Here is a 12,892-nt window from a genome sequence, read left to right as displayed (position 1 = left end):
CAAATACTATTACTTAGTTAACAGTAGAAACATTGTTACCATTTTGTTCTGTGTGATCTTAGTGAATGTTGTAACAATTTTATTGTTTTGGTCTCTTTATTTGGGATGTTTCAAAGCACCTTATAAGTTAGTGAATGAATATGTTACAATTGCAGAGAACCATTTAAAAAGCAGTTGAAATACAACAGAAAATTAGTGAATAAAATATCTCTTTCCATGAGGAGACAAATCTGTAACGCTTACAATAGATCAGAAAACATTTGTTTAGAAAAATGCATGTCAAACTCTTTTATTAACAGGTGGAATTAAATAACTGAGAACTTTGAATAGGAAAAGAAAAAATGTGTTGCTGTACTTTGAATGTAATTTGCTGTACTAAAGTAACTATTGCTGAACAATAAAGGCACAAAGTGAACAAAAGAAATTCTAGCATGTTGAAATATTGTATTTTATATCTTGGACGCTTGTGGGAGCAGAACCTACTCATTCAATATTTAACTTTAGGTTCATTCTGGAAAAGCTTTGGAAATGCAAAGACATTTGAGGATCATGTTTATCTTCACTGCAACATTTTTTTGTGGTCAGAAAGTCCTTCTGAAAACCAGCTGCAAGCAGTGGGGTCGTCTTCTTCATCTTCAACGGCAGTGACACTTTGTGAAAATCCACAGGAAACTGTTTGGTTGTTCTGCTCTCCTTTGCAGCCCTACAGATAAAAGATGAATTGACATATAGAAACTTTATATAGACATAAAAAATAGACCTCTAAAACTGTCAAAAGATCTGCAGCGGTACCAGAATAAAATGTTTATATGTTTGTCAGACATGACATCTCCATGTAAGAGTAAAATACAAAACCTGTGGAAAAGCCCTGGATAGAATCCACAAGCTCATGTTGGGCATTTTAATTTGACTTTTAGGAAATGCATTTTCAAATGAGACGATTAGGGAACGTGGATATGAACCAAGTCTCAAATAAATATCATGTGAGAAGAAAACAAGACATTTCAGGAGAGTGTGAATAATATTTCTTTGTGGGAAAGAGCGCCACACACACAAACACACAGACAGACACACACACACACCTCAAAGCAGAACACATGACTTGGGAGGCCTGAATGGGTTATCACTGGAGGGAACCCCGGTCAGCAGAGGGTCTTTGTGAGCGTTTTGCAAACAGAAGGTCTTCAGTTCTGTTGCTGCCTGAGAAACCTAAACAATACAGAAAACACAAGAGAGGACTGTTTGTTGATTATTAATATCAACTCAGGTGGTAAGAATGTGTGATTAAAACTGACCCAGAACCCCCAACTAGTACCTCAGCCGCGTTCATGAACATAAATCATCAGCTTGTTAAAACTTCAGGGATTTTCAGTCAGAAAATTAGCCCAAAATAAATCATCTGAATACTTTGCCCACCTTAAGTGTGATACATTGGCAATAAATTAGAATATTAATTAAAGTTAATTGATTTCAGTAACCCAGTTCACACATTGTATAGATTAATTCTGCACAGACTGATGTTTCTGAGTCTTTATTTCTGTTAGTTAACGTGATTTTCTGCTTACAGCCAATGACAACACAGCATTTAAGGTAAGAATTGTACATCAGGTCCAAAATAAATCTTTTCATATTGGGGACTTAATGGAAAGTAAATTTAATACCTGCTGAAATGTTATTTTCAAAAAGTGCTTTTAATCTGACAAAAGAGCCTCATTCTCATTTATGGAATACATTATATTTGGGACAATTCAGCTGAACAAGAAAAAAGATGGAATGGCATAAGAAGCATTAGGACCCCTACACTAAAGCTACAGCTGGACTACTTACTATATATGACAATAGGCACGTGACCAATATCAATAGATAAAATATTTAATATCCAATATAGAGGATATTCAATCCAGAATCACACAGCATTCTGGGGGATGTAGGCAGAGGAAAGGCTTTCATCGCTCAACTTTTCACAGCAGCTACTCAAGGCTGGTGGCATCAACTCATCACTCTTTGGTTGCTGCCCTTCGTAACTGTTTAAAAATACAAAACAGAGTGGAGTGAAAACCTTGGACAAAACAGGAAAGGTCATACCTGTAGTCTGGCAGGATTTCAGATAGTTAAAACAGAAATCCTTGTTGATAATTCTAGATATAGAATGACATGAAATGCTTTTATCATAACCCATTTTTCAGCCATATTGTCCAGCATCAACCAAGACTAACAATTTGTTGAAGCACCGTTTAATTTACATACAGTCTCCAGTCCTTTTATGTATGTCTTTCAGCATCCAGCACTTGAGTTGGGAACATTTGTCCGTCTTCACAGCTAACGTGCTCCAGCTCTGTTTCTGCTGCAAGTGGACAGTCCTGTCCATGTGGTCTTACAGGTCTTCTAATAATCAGTGGGTTATTGGCACGCAAAAAAAAAAAAATTCCTCTTAATTTTCAGTTTTCAAAAATATACCTTACAGTGCAAACCTGAATGTTTGCAGTAAAATCAAAACTGTTGATGGTTTCCTCCACATTGGCTAGCAGAAGAAAACCCACCCCAGAGCATGATGCTGCCACAACTGTGTCTCACTTGGTGAAAAAACACCTTTTTTTGGAGTATTACTTCAGTGCCAAATACATCTTTTACAATTAAGGCCAAAAACAGTTGAACTTTGGTTTCAACGTACATTCATAAAAGAAATCTTTCACTAAGTTTTGTGGGGATTTCAGCCAGGCCAGTCTGTGGTTTTAACTGAACCAGACCATGAGAAGAACACAGCGGGTGAAACACAAGCAGTAATCATTAGACATTTCTGCAGCTCCTTTCATTTTCTTCTTGCCTTTTCATCGGTTTCAGATCTGCTCCTCTTCTTGATTCCCTTCTTCACTGTCCTTTGTTGAATCTTTGCCCTGACTGATATCTTTGGCCAATACGAACCTTTAAATGCTCTCAGTAAATCATTTCATCTAAAGGACAGAATGGAGTGAATATGAGTGAACAGAGGATCTCTGCTGGAGGGTGTGGCTGTCCTGCTGCAGATTCCACATCGGCCTGTAATTATCTGTTCTGACTGTGGGACTGTGACTGTAGGATCTGTTGAATGACCTAAATTTACCTGATGATCAGCTCTTCCAGTAGAATCAAGCCTAAGTTTATCTGAGCTTCCTGCTTCCTAGCTTCAGTTTCTTCCTGGTGCTTGCAAAACTTCCCTGGGTGAAGTTTTGGTGCTTTTCACATCATACCTCTTCAGGACAGCTCAATAATGGTGGTGATGATGATAACAGAGCTATTTCATTCAGCATTATATATGATGTATTATCATATTTAGACATAATATTTAGTCAAAAATTATCAAAAATGTCAAATTCTTGTTGCCAGGTGTGACATCATCAAGCTGCACCCTGACCAATCAGCCTTTTTTTTATTATTATTTTTTGTTTGTTTTGCTGTACACTCTTTAGTTGAAGTAAAATCATATCTGCCACTGCCACTTCATTACACAACTGTGATTTTGTTATCACTGTTCAATAATTAGGAATTGCTCAATTATATACACAACACACTCACTCTCTCAACCAAAGCGGCACATTCAATGATGAGATGTTGATGCAGTGGGCGTCCCACAAACTGTTACACACAGTCAAGGATACTGTACTGATGGGGTCCATTTCATTTTCTGTTTTTATTTTCTGTTAACCTACACACGTTTGCTGATAATATTTTTTTATTATTATTCTCTTGTCAACAAGAATTTTATTGTTTTTGCTTCAATTCAAAGTCTCCAGCGTATAGTTTTTATTCGGACTGCAGTTTAATATTTTCAGATTAACTAATGCTTATGATTTATTTTTGTTTTTTTTCACCCTCACTTTCCACCCCCCTCTTTGGGACACATACTTAAAGCAAGCCTGACCCCCTGTTCTAAAATAAGTATCCCGCCAACAATCCCAGCAGTCACACAGCAGCACAATCAACAAAGCTATCACTGTGCTCAACTCCCAGAGGAAACTGTCTGCAGCAGCCATTTCCTAGAAATAATACAGTAATGCCGCTTTCCCATAACTTTGCAATGTAAATAACGAGATGTAATTTTGGAACGCAGACGTGGGAAGATCAACTCGGTTACGGAAAAGTATTTGTGTTATATTGCATTTTAAATTAACATAAACATCCATCTATAGCACCCATACATTTATTTATTCATTTTTCATAAAATACATTTTAAGACGTTTTTTTTTATAGTAAAATTACTTTAAAAAGTCAGTTACGCTGATATTAAATTTCCCCATATTAATAACAAGCATCACGCGCACCGAAGTTCGCTGAGGATGCGCTCCAGAGCGGGAGTCACGCGCACAGTCAGTGTCCTGAGCGGCACTTTCTTACCTTTATCCGCCGGACGCTGGCTTCCAGCCGCAGCTGCTTCACTGCTTTCTGGGCGATGACTAAACTGCTGTTGGCCGCGCTGTTGTTCGACATGACTGCGTTCAAGCAACAGAGAAAGTTACAGCAACTTGGCAACTGTACCCATATGAGGCAAGTCCCCAACTGTGAGAGAGCTGTGGCACTTCCGGTAGAATTTTTCAAAATAAAACCTACATTGTGTGTAAGTTTACATTTTAGGCTATCCCCGTCTAAATTATATGATCAATGATTTCATTTATTTATATGGGCAATTCATTGTTAAATTTAATGCTTTAACCCTATTCATATGAAATAAACAATGTATTTCTTATTAAGATTACTTTTTTAAAAGTTATCATAAGGTTATCTTATATGTCTCATGGCATGATAACCATGAGTAAAAAAAAGCCCAAAAGAAAATGGATGGATATTTTTATCTAGTTGCCAACTTAACTATAGTTCTGAAATAATGCCACTGGGATAAGAGCAATGGCTGAAAATCAGTGTTTTTTTTTTTTTTTTTTTAGATCAAAAACATTTCTAAACAGATGGCTGGGTCTTTAGCCTATTTTAGCTAACTGGGAGTGCGCTGGAGCCTTATTGATTTCATTTTTACACTATTACAACCATGATTGCATTATTTGCCTCAAAGTCACCTTAAAACACCTTAAAACTTAAATAAATATTTGATTTTTGACACACTTTTTCCATCAAGAAAACAAAACATTAAATTATGAACCAAACTTCCAGGTCTATATGAACTACTTCCTCATCTGTTTTGTTTGTTTGCTGTTGTTTTGTTTGTTGTCTACCACACACATGGTGTTGGTGAAAAACAGATGTTATCTAGTAGTGATGTTACGTGATGAGCCGAGGCTTCGAGGCGTGTGTCGAGTAATGGAGGGGGCGTTTCCGTAAAGCGCGTATCGAGGCTTGCTTCATTTAGGGGAGGAGCCGAAAACGATGACGTCCGAGGCCTCGCTGCCCGGCTGTACCACGTGACTGCTTCGGGAAATGGCTCATATTTTGTCGCGCGGTTTGACAGCTTTATAAACCTCACAGGCTCCATTCAAAATGTGGGTTGTTGTAGGCGAGTTGCGGTCAGTTGAGAGAGTGGATAGAGTTTTGATAGTTTGGATAGCAGAGTTTGGATAGTGGTTATTTAGTTTGAGACAGTTAGTTTGGTGTTTGGAGAGTTTAGGAGAGAGAGAGATAGATAGGAGATTTAGGCGCGCGAAGACAGGATAGGAGTAGGATGGAGCCAGCGAGAGGTAAGGTGAACTGAACATTTGCAGATGCATTAGGTTTGCTTATGAGGAACTGTATTTTTCAATGTTTCTTATTTTCTGTAAAGGTGAGGTGTTTATTGTGCACCAAGGAGTTGGGGTACAATAATAACACCTCATCCATGCTAAGACACTACCGTGCCTTGCATGAGAATAGGGAGGAAACTGGAGCTTCACCCAGCCAAGGTATTTCATTACTATACTATATACTATAATCATCGGTCACTGTACCCCAATCTGTACAAACTTGCACTTATTTATTTATGCATCATGTGTGCCATGTGAGCGTGTCTTTTCAAAGGCTGGAGAAGTAGTGTCAAAAAAGAGAAATCGTTTGAAACCTAAAACTGTGGAGAAATTGTTGTTTCTTAATAAAAATTAATGAAATCATCCAAGTTACACAAGCATTAGCCTATTCACTACCCCCTCCCTAGTTCCACAAGCACTTTCACTGTCCCCTGCCTGATTAAGCTCATGCCATTTTTCTAGAGTCACAGAAAAACATTATTACACAACATGCCATGTCACAACACTACTATTTTGGGAATAATTACACACAGAGAATACATTCAAACAATATTTTATTGTTCAAACAATATTTTATTGTACACATATGTACACCTTTTGTGAAGTCATTCCCAAGACTTAAATAAAATTCAATGCATCACATGTGTTAAGATACAGCGGGCTGTGATTGTACACCTGGCCAGTAGGTGGTGTCGTGTGCACATGAAGCCTCAAGAAATGAACCCTTTCTCGAACCAATTGGCTCAAGTGGTACAATGCCTCATGAGGCTTCATCTCACCATCACTATTATCTAGTAACTGCAGGCAGAAGTGCATTAACTCAAAACTGCTCCAGGTGAGGGTCAGGGGGTGGGAGGGGTCTATTTGTGCAATCACCATAAGCACAATCATTTCTGCTTTATATTTTCATTTAATTAAATGAATCTGTTTTCAATTCATCATTAAAGATTTTTTTTTTGTGTGTGTGTTAATTTTCATTACAAATGATTGGTTAAAAAAGAAAAGGTAAAAAATCCATGAAGGTGGATACGTTTTAGAGACACTGCAGGTCAGAATGATAAGATAGAGCAAAGATGTTTTCATACAATAGTTCACAAAAGTTTGATGAGCTCCATAGCAGTTATAGCTCAACCCAGAGGTGAGTAGAGCAAACCGTATGATTTGCACTACTTCAACATATTTCTGTTCAAGTAAAAGTCAACATTAGCCATACAAGAAATTATTCAAGTCCACTAAAGAACCATTTGGTAAAAAATGCAACTCAATCTGTTCATAAAATCCGATTTCATATTTTACAATAAAGTCATCTGGCAGACAAAAATATTACATTTTATGCAAATTCAAGTATTCTAAAATCTACAGTAAAGAAATATAATTCCACTCATGTTTTAGTGCATTTCTCTGATTAGTTAAAATTCTCAACTGTTTTATAACATCATCATTAGCTTTCATCATCTCACTCAAAATGAACTTGCTTGCTTATGCTGAATAGTCGTTCTCTGTAAAGCTCTCAAATAAAAAGAAAACCAGAGAGAGAAAGAGAGACAGAAAGAGGGAGAGAAAAAGAAAGGCCACCTGACCTGACTGAATCTATTCACACCACCAGGTGGCGACAAGGCAATACTGTAAAAGACGGAAATGATGAAAGAGCTCACCAAAGGTCGAGTTAGAACCGGTTCCGGTGTAGCAGGGTCAGGCAGAGGGGGCTGCGGCTGGGAAACACTTCCAGAATGTTGTTACGAGTGAGTACAGAACCCCGTTTGTGTTCCAGCAGTCTGTCGGGATCAGCTGCGCCACTGAACGCGGCTCACGTCAAGTTCTTGTTTGCTGTCTTTTGTTGTTGCTTCGCCTTCATGGCAGCATGGCAGCTGCTTTAAGGAGGCAGCCGCTTCCAGACCTGTCCAGTAGTGTCAACTGTGTCTGTTTTCTACTAAATGTTGTCTTGACAACAGAATAGCTGCATCCTGACCACTTTCAGAACTGAGAAGAAGTCTGATGTTCGCTCAGGAAATACGCTACAAAACCTGTTTTTATTGAAAATCTGAATATTCTTACTTCTTAGCATACCTCTAAAAATGACTGATGTAATTGGAAGCTCTATTTTTCAGGTCAAGTAGAAAATATTATGCCCGTGTTTTCTCACAGCTCAGGTTTAGTTTGTGAAAACTGGTCCATGACTTTCAATTGTTAATATGATTTAACGGTTTATATTCCGGTGTGACTCTGATTGTTAAATCAGAATTGCTTCGGATTTAACACTTCTAATGTGAATTGTTAAAGCAGAAACCAAAAGCGATTGACGGCAAAATAATATGAATGAATTGTTTTTTTCAACTGTATGAGGGATCAGACTGGCTGGTCACATTCACATCTATCTGCTGCTATCTCACATTATTAGTTAAACATCCACTTATAAATGAAAAACTGTTTTTAATTAATGAGAATGTAATGTTTTAGTTGTAGTTTTTGCCCGTTTGCTGGACGTGTCACTGAGATGATTAAACTTTCATTATCATCACAAAAAATGATGTACAAATCACTTTGGACTGATGGAAAGAGAAAATGTTCGCCTCTACATCTCCCACCATCTGCAGCACCAGACGATGGGAGATGCAGAAATATCTGCTTGACCAATCAAAATCCAGCATTCGTCCCGTATCTTGCTTTCATTCAATCATCGCTTTTAAACGGCTTCAATCTGCTTTTTATCTTCTGTTTCTGTAGCAGTGGCCGCACTATGTTGACTTTCCAGGAAATGAAGTGACTTTCTTTACTAAATAAAATGTTCAGGGATCTACAACCTTTTTTCCATTTTTTTGAGTTGTTCAGCTCACTAAACTTCACTTAGAGCCATAAACATCACATGACGTCATTATAAGCACAAAATGGTCCAGACCTCTGGCAGATCAAGTTTAAAGTAGCCTTTGAGTGGCCTAGCCAAAGCCCGACTTTATTCTCAAACATAATCAGAATAGCAGAGGAAACCCAGTACAGCTGCTGGGTTATAAGAAGGGTTTAAATGCTGTAATAAAGACTTTTCTATTGAATATTAAGAATCACTCTATTAATGTTAACAAGTAGATAGAAACAGGTAAATTACTGCTTTCCAGATGGACTCTCCTTTTACATTGAGGAATTATTTTTGAAGATGTCTGTCTCATTTCCTTTCTGAAACAAACATATTGGTGGAAGTGAATATTTCTAATCTAAATCTTAAGATGAAAACTTGTTTTCTGTCTGATAGAGGGTGTTGAACATCGGGGGTCTGACTGTGAAGGTCAGCAGGTCTTTCCACTACAGTCCGGTGTGGAGGAGTCCTCTCATCCCTATAGTGGTGGAGCAGACGGTGAGTGGCCTGACTAAGAATCACCCACAATGCACCACAAGTTGGTCTTCATTGTGGCGTTTTGACACTGTTAAGATCTGACTACAGCATTCCTCTTGACTTTGACTTGGCCTCCTTTTTGGTCCTTTTGTTGAAAATGTGCTGCGGTGTTGGGGAATTTTATGTAAATGTTTTGTATATTTATTGACTGAATTCGCATAACCAGAATAGTTTGTTGAACATGTTGCAATGATAAAGCCGTTAAAAGCACAACTGTGTTTTAGGGCAGAGGAGAACGGGCGTACGACATCTACTCCCGCCTCCTGAGAGAACGAATCATTTGTGTGATGGGTCCTGTAAGTGTTATGGTACTGGTGAAAATATGAAGACATTTTCAGAGGAATTTGTTGTCGAATATCTTTTTACATCGCTCAGATTGATGACAACATAGCCAGCCTGGTCATCGCCCAGCTGCTCTTCCTCCAGTCAGAAAGCAACAACAAGCCCATCCACATGTACATCAACAGTCCAGGTAGGAGCTCCACTATTAGCTCACTGTTACCTCACAGTTAGCTCCACTGTTAGCTCAATATTAGCTCACAGTTAGCTCCACTGTTAGCTCAATATTAGCTCACAGTTAGCTCAATATTAGCTGACTGTTAGCTCAACTGTTAGCTCATTGTTAGCTCCACTGTTAGCTCACTGCTAACTCACAGCTAGCTCTTCTGTTAGTTCCACTGTTGGTTCACGTTGATATTAATGACATGCGTTCATAAAAACTTTAAAACTTATTGCTACTATTATTCAGCAGTGTCTACTTTCATTTTTCACTACTCTCATTCCTCTGGATGTGTTTGTGTTGAAGGATTTCCTACTCGGTCCTGAATCTTGACCTATATTCCCTCTTCTGTCCAGGCGGGGTGGTGACAGCAGGGCTGGCCATTTATGACACTATGCAGTATATCCTTAATCCCATCTCCACCTGGTGCGTTGGCCAGGCAGCCAGCATGGGCAGCCTGCTCCTGGCTGCAGGTACGACTGGCATGAGGCATTCGCTGCCCAACGCCCGCATCATGGTGCACCAGCCTTCAGGAGGGGCCAGGGTAAGCAGGCCAGTTCAGATCCCTCAGAGCTAAGATCTGGAAAGTTGACACCTAGAATAAAGATGGAGCTAACAGAGTGCCGTGTCTCCAGGGCCAGGCCACAGACATCGCCATCCAGGCTGAGGAAATCCTGAAGCTGAAGAGACTGATCAACAACATCTACGCAAAGCACACAGGCCAGCTGCTGGACACCATAGGTAGGTTAGTGAGGCTCAGTGAAGAGGTGAACCTGAAGAAATAAAGGTTTTTAGGGGAGGAGGGGCCCAGCTGTGATGTTACTCTGCACTGAATGCAGCCAGTAACAGACTGTGGAGACTGTAAACACTATAATAGTGAAACTAGAGATGAAATTACTCAATGGAACTAAAGACTTGTTTCTGTACATTCTGTGGGTTCTCTGCGTACTCTGGCTTCCCACAGTCCAAAAACATAACTGTTAGGTTAATTGAAATTCTAAATTCTCCTTAGGTGTGTGTGTGTGTGTCTCTGTGTGTGTGTGTCTGTGTGTGTGCGTGCATGGTTGTCTTGTCTGTCTCTGTGTTGCTCTGTCAAGGTAAATTGTTTCAATGACAATGAATTCTTTGCAGCTGCTGTCTCTGTGTGGAGTTAAGCATCCTGTCCCCTTCTGTCTGTCTAGCAGAATATTCCATGTTTTTGCTTCTGTGGTCAGCCATGAACTGGTATTTGTGATTTTCCTGGAGGACGATGCATTTAAGGACATATGGGGAATCTGAATTAAAAAGGTCTTGGTAGTCCTCCAATTAACTCCTTCATGCTGCTTCTTCTTTGAACTGTACTCTTCTGCTTTCCGTAGATTGTTAGGAAGCGGAGGGAAAATGATTTATTAAAAGTTTGCTAATAAAATTTGCAATTCATTGCTCTGCCAGTTTAGTACAGACATGTGTCCTGATGGGTGCTGAAGTGACCCTGTCAGCTGAAAGTGTGAAGGTTTGAGTTGAGGTTTTCACTGGGGTGATGTGAACCGACCAGCGGTAAACGGAGGCTGTTTTCTTTCCACCTTTCAGAGAGTGTGATGGAGAGGGACCGCTACATGAGCCCCATGGAGGCTCAGGACTTTGGGCTGATTGACCGGGTTCTGGTGCATCCCCCGCAGGCAGGCCAGGATGAGCCGGAGCTGGTGCAGAAGGAACCAGCGGCAGCAGCAGCAGCAGCCAGTCCCTCCCCACAGCCGGAGTCTGTTTCCCCAGATCAGGCCCCGCCTGGCACCAGCTCCCCCTCTTCATACAAACCAGAACCCTGAACTCTGAGAGCAAAACCCAGCTTCTCTCTGTGTCTGTACTAGGTCTCTGTTCTCCACCATGGAGTTTCTGCTGAGTAGCTCAGGCTCATACTTTGAAAGAAGCAGAACTTCATTCCTGCAGTGAATGAAATAAATCCCTTATTATCCAGACTGACTGTAGGCGTCAGCAGTCACCTTTCACCCTGCTTACAGTCTCTTCATCAAGTCTGGTACAAATCAAGTGTTTCATTAATGGATGTCAAAAAAAGAAAACAAAAAAAACAATTAATGAGCTTCCTGAAGTGTGCAAGAGTTTCACAAAGATGGCTGCCAGAAATCACCTTCAGGAGTGGAAACCTTTGTTATTCAGATTTCTAATAAAGATTATTAGTTTGAACACAAAGTGTCTCTGCTTGATCCGTCCATGACTCCAAACTCCGCTGACTGAACACACTCTTAGAATCTTTGTAGGGTCTTTAAAACTCTTAGTTACAGTTTTTGTTACTTCTTAAAATCATATTTTATTGTCATAAATTTGCACATTCAGTCACTGTTTCCTTTTCCATTTTTGAAGAAATGTGATCCATTTGCAGCAATGAATTGAAAAAAATCTCGAATGAAATAACCAGACCTCCAGGTAGCAGATGCTTCATAATGACTCAATAAACATGAATATTTCTTAGAGAAAATAGATGTAGGTGAACAAAGTTAGTTTTTAGCTGAACTTTGACTATATCAGTTCAGCTTTCAGTTTGTTTTTAGTCGATACGATGATGTGATCATTCAGTTATTGAGCTGAAGGCAGCTGGACGACTTCAGGCGTTTCCTGCAGCTTCTTGGTTCTGACCACAAAATACTCCCAAAGAACACACACCTATATTTTATATTTCCTTTGTGGAGCATATTGTTCTTCTGTAGTGTAATACTCATTCATCCTGCATCTAAAAAAAAAAAATTAGAATATTGTAATATTTCTTGCCCATCATCTCAAAGTGAATCTCATGTAGAATCATCACACATTCCTTGTTTCTTGGAGTTTTGATGATTGTGGCTCACAGATAATGAAAACCCAAAACTTCTTTCAGAAAATCAGAATACTATAATAAAAAAATAAAAAAAGGTTATGAGTGGAAACTTGTGATGTCACATCCTAAACAGCAGATGAACTCTGAACACCTGCTGAGGTTTCCTGAGTCTCTCACTCCGGGTCAGTAGGACTGGACAGATGTCCAGGAGACAATCAGAAGGTTGTTGCTGAAGAAGCTGACTGTTCACAGAGTTCTGTATCCAAAGGGTATTAATAGAAAATAGTGTGGAAGGCAGAAGTGTCCCAGGAAAGGTGAACCAGCAACAGGGAGAACCACAGCCTGGAGAGGACTGTCAGGTGAAATCCATGCAGAAAAGTCTGACTTAAGAAAACTGATGGAATTCTCTGTTTTGCAACTAAAGTAAAACAGAAAAAAAAATTATTTACATTATTCTGACTAAGGGGACAAATGCTTACAGTTTCACAAAGACAATG

General features: G+C 39.4%; 2 protein-coding genes across 2 annotated transcripts; one reads left to right on the top strand and one right to left on the bottom strand.

The window, feature by feature from the left end:
- Positions 1-62: 62 nt before the first annotated feature.
- Positions 63-4,566, bottom strand: si:dkey-204f11.64 (uncharacterized protein LOC100537752 homolog). The gene is made up of 3 exons (XM_044099079.1): positions 4,372-4,566; positions 1,083-1,209; positions 63-703 (listed from the first exon to the last, which is right to left on the bottom strand). The coding sequence occupies exons 1-2, from the start codon at positions 4,462-4,464 to the stop codon at positions 1,084-1,086; spliced, it is 219 nt and encodes a 72-aa protein (XP_043955014.1). The 5' UTR covers positions 4,465-4,566; the 3' UTR covers positions 63-703; position 1,083.
- Positions 4,567-7,311: 2,745 nt separating this feature from the next.
- Positions 7,312-11,773, top strand: LOC122821296 (caseinolytic mitochondrial matrix peptidase proteolytic subunit). The gene is made up of 7 exons (XM_044099078.1): positions 7,312-7,444; positions 8,947-9,048; positions 9,312-9,383; positions 9,463-9,559; positions 9,943-10,130; positions 10,222-10,327; positions 11,156-11,773. Exons 1-7 carry the CDS (start codon positions 7,433-7,435, stop codon positions 11,389-11,391), a joined length of 813 nt encoding a protein of 270 aa, XP_043955013.1. The 5' UTR covers positions 7,312-7,432; the 3' UTR covers positions 11,392-11,773.
- The last annotated feature ends 1,119 nt before the right edge of the window (positions 11,774-12,892 follow it).

This window comes from Gambusia affinis, linkage group LG19 (assembly GCF_019740435.1).
Source record: "Gambusia affinis linkage group LG19, SWU_Gaff_1.0, whole genome shotgun sequence".
Classification (NCBI taxonomy): domain Eukaryota; kingdom Metazoa; phylum Chordata; class Actinopteri; order Cyprinodontiformes; family Poeciliidae; genus Gambusia; species Gambusia affinis.
This window is presented reverse-complemented; position numbering and strand designations above follow the sequence as displayed.

What these genes read in the sequence shown, in the direction of transcription:
- si:dkey-204f11.64 (XM_044099079.1), bottom strand. Translation starts at nt 4,464, where the DNA reads ATGTCGAACAACAGCGCGGCCAACAGCAGTTTAGTCATCGCCCAGAAA. An exon ending in CCAGCGTCCGGCGGATAAAG is followed by an intron (nt 1,210 to 4,371) that starts GTAAGAAAGTGC and finishes TGTATTGTTTAG; the next exon opens with GTTTCTCAGGCAGCAACAGA.
- LOC122821296 (XM_044099078.1), top strand. An exon ending in TCATTTGTGTGATGGGTCCT is followed by an intron (nt 9,384 to 9,462) that starts GTAAGTGTTATG and finishes TACATCGCTCAG; the next exon opens with ATTGATGACAACATAGCCAG. An exon ending in AGCCTTCAGGAGGGGCCAGG is followed by an intron (nt 10,131 to 10,221) that starts GTAAGCAGGCCA and finishes CCGTGTCTCCAG; the next exon opens with GGCCAGGCCACAGACATCGC.